Source organism: Notothenia coriiceps, unplaced genomic scaffold (genome assembly GCF_000735185.1).
Source record: "Notothenia coriiceps isolate Sejong01 unplaced genomic scaffold, NC01 NC01_scaffold00037244, whole genome shotgun sequence".
Classification (NCBI taxonomy): Eukaryota; Metazoa; Chordata; class Actinopteri; order Perciformes; family Nototheniidae; genus Notothenia; species Notothenia coriiceps.
In genome coordinates this window covers 792771-799109 of record NW_011369945.1, presented here as the reverse complement: position 1 = coordinate 799109, position 6339 = coordinate 792771, and the positions used below count along the sequence as shown (strand labels likewise).

At 41.2% G+C, this 6339-nt stretch overlaps 2 protein-coding genes across 2 annotated transcripts in view; one reads left to right on the top strand and one right to left on the bottom strand.

The window, feature by feature from the left end:
- The window catches only part of LOC104965166 (gamma-aminobutyric acid receptor subunit beta-1-like), a 417189-nt gene that overhangs the window by 39337 nt on the left and 371513 nt on the right, over positions 1 to 6339 (top strand). The gene's annotated exons all lie outside the window — the stretch shown is intronic.
- Positions 1 to 6339, bottom strand: part of LOC104965148 (serine/threonine-protein phosphatase PP1-beta catalytic subunit-like) — a 17134-nt gene that overhangs the window by 2265 nt on the left and 8530 nt on the right. Inside the window, exons 3-5 of the mRNA XM_010794107.1 lie at positions 872 to 1102; positions 665 to 769; positions 470 to 543 (exon numbers count right to left, since the gene is read on the bottom strand). Of these exons, the coding sequence (XP_010792409.1) occupies positions 470 to 543; positions 665 to 769; positions 872 to 1102 (410 nt within the window). The remainder of the gene's footprint in view (positions 1 to 469; positions 544 to 664; positions 770 to 871; positions 1103 to 6339) is intronic.

Sequence of the window (6339 nt, the reverse complement as noted above, 5' to 3'; positions counted from 1 at the left end):
ACACACAACACACACACACACCAACATCCACACACACACACACACACACACACACACACAGTATAGCCATATGCAAAATAACTTAATTACAGGACAGTGTGAGTCATCTATAAAGACAGCCGACGTAGTCAGCCTACAGATTTCGGTGAAAGAAGGAGGAGGAAAGCTGAGAATGGTATCTTAATACAGAGATAGAAAGGGAGAGTACCACCACCAGGGAGTCCGGATGACACACCTGAGAACACCCAGCCTGCGGTCTATTCCTACCATGTTCCCGACCCTTCTTGCTGGCGCCCCAGAGGAGAGTGGGAAGCCTCGTTCTACACCAGGTCGTTCAAGGGGACTTGGCCCGGTGCTGGGACCTTTATGACACACACACACACACACACACACACACACACACACACACACACACACACACACACACACACACACACACACACACACACACACACACACACACACACACACCTGTATCAGGCACGTCTGTTGGCCTCATGATCCTGCGAATCTGCTCCATTGACTGCAAATCAGGCGATAGCCCTAAAAAGTTATGTCAAATGTAAAGCTATATTTCAAGTACAATTATATCTCAATCAGGAAGAAAAAAAAACGACCAATTTGGGACAAGGCGATAAAAAACGAATGCGAACAGTTGCTGTACCTCCATGGCAACAGAAGATCTTCTCATCAATGATAGCAGCGATAGGGAGGCAGTTAAAGCAGTCGGTGAAGGTCTTCCACAACTTAATGTTGAACCTACGCTTGCCTGCAGGAACACATATGCAAACAATCTATTAAAATCAAGCTACATATGTGCATCAAGGCAAACTTTGGGTACAGTATTCAAGGTGGGTTTAATTGAACGTACACTCATCGTAGAAGCCGTAGATGCGGTTGATGGAAGCGCACTCGTGGTTGCCCCTGAGCAGGAAGAAGTTCTCTGGGTATTTGATCTTGTAGGCCAGCAGAAGGCAGATGGTTTCCAGAGACTGCTTCCCTCTGTCCACGTAGTCACCCAGGAAAAGGTAGTTGGCCTCTGGAGGGAAACCCCCATACTCAAACAGCCTCAGTAGGTCTGTGTATTGCCCATGGATGTCACCTAAAAAAGGGGGCAAGAGAAAAAGGGGTTAGTTTGACCGTTCACTGTAAGTGCAGTCACAATGAAAGGCTGCTTTATTAAAGTAACTGTCGTCAAAGAGAAGACGTTAACAAAAACGGTGATGTTAGAGCAGAAAAGTAGTAATCATGAAACATTTTAGAATATAACCAAAGCCAATGCAGGAACTAACAAAGAAGTCAACCTTTTTTAGTATCCAAACCACATATTAGGGCTTATGATGGTCATGTTAAAGTTGGTACTTGGTATTTTGTCTCCTGAATTTGAAATGTACTGCCTAGTGTGAGTGTTTTAAAATCATCCATTCTTTTACATTGCTTAATCGAGTACCTTTATTCCATGTTTTTCATTATTAGACAGGACGACAGATATCGCAAGCTAGACAGGAAAGTATGGAAAGAGAAGGAGAACAGGACAAAGACGAATTGGGCAGAGTAACAGGACAGGAGAGAGGAAGAAGAAGTCTGGAAGCATTTCATTTCAATTGGACATCTACATCTGTGTGCAAATATTTGTCCAAAGCTCTTCTCATGTCAGGATATCTGCTAAAATATCTTCTGGCAGCTTGAAAAGGTACCTCCTCCGCTGGAAGAAAACCTAAGGGACACACTGACGTTTAATTTTAACAACTGTGTCAGGACTCAGGGTCAACCTTGTCTCTGTTTGACATCAGTCAGGCAGCGCTGTGCTTGGAGCAGCTCGTATCAGAGCACAGGATCTCCGACAGAAGACTCTCTTCAGCGCTTAGCCAAGACCTGCTTCTTTTTATGTCCTCTCGCACTAATTTAAGAGCTGCTCTAATCTGGGTTAAGTGTTTCAGACACAAAAGCAGTGAGTATCACCAGAAACAGTAAGACAATAATAACAGGCTTTATTGTGACCAAAACTGGAATTCATGTGGCACCATTTCTTTATGGCAATGCTGCTTCACAATATGGCACCGGATACAAATTAAAAGGTTAAGCTGCACAGCCGTCTCACCAAAAATAAATGCAACTTTATATAATGAGAGTGGCTGGCATTGTTTTTTCTACTTCATGTTGCCTGTCTGTAGACACCGTAACCCAAACCACAGCTGGCATCTAACCTACACGGCAACAGGCTTGTACTTATTTTGGCCTGTGCCTCAGGATGGCATTCAAAAACACACTTTTTTGTTTCCGTGCAAAAGAACGATTTGAGGAACAGTTCTGTATGTTTGAAGTCTAACTCCTGTTGTGCTCAGCAGTGGATTTGTGTTTCACCATCAATCATTTCCTTTGCCCTGGACACGCAGCCCCAGCTTGCCATACAGAGTTTTGATGCAAGTGCTAGTAATGTTAACAAATTCTCAATCCTTCACATTAATAATACAAAGTCAAGACTTCAATAAATCAAGCTTTGACATATTAATGCAGTGCTCCAGCAGAAGAGTCCAGGTAACAATCTGTCAGAATGAAAACAGGAACACTTTTAAAATGTCTTGACTCCTACTCTTGTTGCCGTTTTCCGATCCTAATTTTGGTTTTAACTCCTTATTGGACAGTAAAAAGGTTCTGGTAGGTGAAAAGCAGGCAACCCTGTGTCAGAGGTGTTTTCCAATATTTCCGTTTTATAGCTACACAACTTTTATATACTTCTTTTTGTTTGCCAATTAAGATCAGTGACAAAATTAGTCAGATTTTATTTCATGTGTCTAAGTCTGCAGTGTGTTAGTCTGGGTAATGCTGGGACCAGATCTGAAGACTGCTAAAAGCTACAAATGCTACATAAAAACACGAAAATACTTTTTTTTTAAATTTAAAAAAATTTAAATGGTTCGTTTTGTGGGCTGAAAACAACAAATACTGGACAACAGAGTAAATACAGACGACAACACACAAAACCATAACGCTTGTCGTGCCCGCACCAAAACAGAAATGGGCCTAAGTCATAAACAATTCGCTTTTACACACGAAGCTGCATTTGGATAAAATGGTACCAATGGCAACACAGACTGTAATCTCTGCAGAGACAGTTTGTATGAGCAAGGCTAAATTCAGCAGTTTGCGGCTATGCATGAATTCCTGTACAAACTAACATTTAATTTATCGGCTGTTTGAAAATGTGTGCCTCTAAACGGGACTGCAGGTTAGTGTTACCATCCTAACTATCCTCATCTCCACAGTAAAAGTTGCTGCATGACTGAATATGAATCTGTGAGCTTCACAAAGACTGGCATGACTTCCTACGGGGCGGGCAGACCCCCCCACCTGCCCTCTCACAAGGAATTGTAGGATGACAGTGAATTATTAACTCAGCAGTTTTTACAGTCTGAGAATAGCAGCCCAGAGATTTAGGGTTTAAACAGCTAAGCAAAAGGCTGAAAGATGAAGCTCAGGTCAGTGTTATAAACACAATGTATCTCCTGCAACGGTGATAATAAAACGCTGACAGTGCATCTCGTGTGCACCCATGTGTGGTTGAGTAACGTCCAAAACCATGCTGACATTCTCTGAAAGATCTAATAGACAAATGATATCAGAAATAGTGAAAAAGCACAAGCATGCACAATGTAATGGCCATTGCATTAACATCGTAGCATCAGATCCCTGGTACTCCAATAACAAAGCTGTAATTAAAGTGTAGTGTTGCATGACCTTGTGTAGTCAGATGATTTACCAGGTTCAAAGCGCCCACATAAAAACACATCAGTGGTGTGAGGAAAACACTGAGTAATACTGCTCAGAGCACATTACACGATGAAAACAAGTAAACACAAAAACACTCATCAAACAGGCTACAGTCCCTAACTGTAATCTAGTCTGGCTTTTTAGATCGCATGACTTTCAAATGTTTAAATAACTAAAGGACCCACCTTACTCCTAGAAATGCAATTTAATGCTATAGGTACGAGTATAATGTGAAATATCACCTCATGAATGTATACAACACTTCATCATAAGTCAAACTCATAGAGAACCAATTCGACAATAAATGCACACACGGGCAAAAGTATGCCTGTGGCATTAAAGTTACTGTGAAGGAGAGAGGAGGCGCAGAACCTGATCCATGTGGCCTCGGTAAATAATTAAAGGATTCACTGTTTGGTCTTTATATTCAGTGCTGGTCCTCCTAAAGGCCTCACAGCCGCGGGTTAAAAGCAAGTCTGGGGGTAGGGGTTCAGCAACAATACAGAGAAAGTAAAGGAGAGATAAAGAAACTGCACACAGTGACAAATAGCTCTGCCTCAAAGTCATAAATATTTGAGAGTAATGCGCATGGGTTAGGTCTGCATGGATGAGTCCAGACAATGATTCAGATGCCTACATATTGAAACATTATACTGTCAATTTGAAGAGAAACAATATCTATGGAAATGTTGCTTCACATTACATTCATTACTTGAATACAATATTTGCTACCTTAGTTTGACACATTATTAGACCTACATAACAACAATCTGAAAGTAAATATGTGTGGGAGGGAGAGAACAGCCACACGTGAACTATGTGTGAGCCCGAGGGTATATACTGTATATGTGAGCTTGTGTACTGTACTTTTGAAGAACCGGCACGTATATTAGACAGAGCTGTTTGCATTTGAGCGATACTCAGGAGGGAAGAGATAAAGCATGTGGGAGTTTGCAGAGATGTGCAGGAGCCAGCAAGAGAAAGTGATGGTGGTAGCATTTCAACTGTTGTGAGGGAGTGCGCTTGCAAACATGAATTGCTTTACTGCAGGGGTACTCAAACCTTTTTGTTAAAGGTCCACTTGTGAATTTTATACAAGGTCAATGGTCCGGATCAATGCCAGTAAAGTCCCCCCCCCGCCGAGCAACGAAGTTTCGGCTCGCATGGGGCCCCCTTGAGGGGGTTTCCCAACATGTCGTTGGAGTAAATTAAAGGGTGTTTCATGTTGTCGTTGCTGTGGACCTTCTTAATCTTTTTTATTTTTATTTTGAAATTGTTACGTTTATTCTGGTTTGTTTTGTGTTTGTATCTTTTATTTTAAATGTATTTATTTATTTATTTTATGTTTTGTGAGCTGAACTGTGTGATTTTATATTTTATGTATCTCTCTGTACAGCACTTTGGTCTGGAGGTTTTAAAGTGCTATATAAATAAAGTTGGATTGGATTAATCTACTTTATTTGGGGGCCCCCTTCTGGTCCAAGCACTTGCTTGTCGGTAAACTGTGCCCCTGTATACACACACACATTCAATACATACAGTATGATGGCTTGAAATAGTGGGAGAAATGGTACTGTTTGTCTGTAGCCAATGCCTTGAACCTCAAGGTAAACTTGCGGTTAACTTGCGGTCTGCAATGCGTGTCGCGCACACAAGTAAATATATATGCACGTTAATTCTCACAACACATCAGACACAAGAAAATATACATTAAAGGGGACCTATCATGCAAAATGCACTTTGTGATGTCTTTTATACATAAAGATGTGTCCCCGGTGCGTCAGGGAACTCACGCAGCGTCAGAAAATAAAACCCTCTCTCTTTTCCTCCGTACCCAAATCTTTTAAAAAGAGGTGTACAACGAGCGGGTACAGATTTGCTGCCGATCTGACGTCAAATTGGCAGCAGACCCACAGAAAATTGCTATCAGAAACAATGCCTGACATGTTTTGGACGTAATCTCGTCTTTGTTTACATTAGCAAGCCTCGCTAAAACTCAGAGCTAGCCTGTACTGGAGAGCACATGTGTTTAAAAAGCAGGAAATAAAAAAGGAACTCATCTTGTGATAAACCTGCAAGAGAAAAAGCATTTGAGCTCCATACTGTTTCAGAAATAATCTTTAATGTGGTTTAGAACAGGATGGCGTTTTATCACAGCAGAATTTAACTTTATCCCGGGTAGAATTCTGATCAGGCATTTGCTCCGCCTCCTCTTTTTATTTTTTTAAAGCTAAGGACCCAAAATCCACGTTTCTCTAACAGGGCTGCAAAAGAGGGGTATGAGCAGTATGAGGCATGGCTACAATGGGTGATCTGTTTGGTATTTTAAGCAAAAACCTTCACAGACATGTTTTGTATAGGTATGGCCCTACAATATATGTTTCCAATATAGCATAATAGGTTCACTTTAATTTACATCAGAATCATATTTATTTATTTATTTTTTTTAAATAATGGGTTGATTTGCAGTTCGGTCCGGATTCGGACCTTGGTCCGGAGTTTGAGAAGCCCTGATAGACAGTCTGTGGTTTGTACATGTTTAACTTTTATCCAGTTTCTGAACAGATA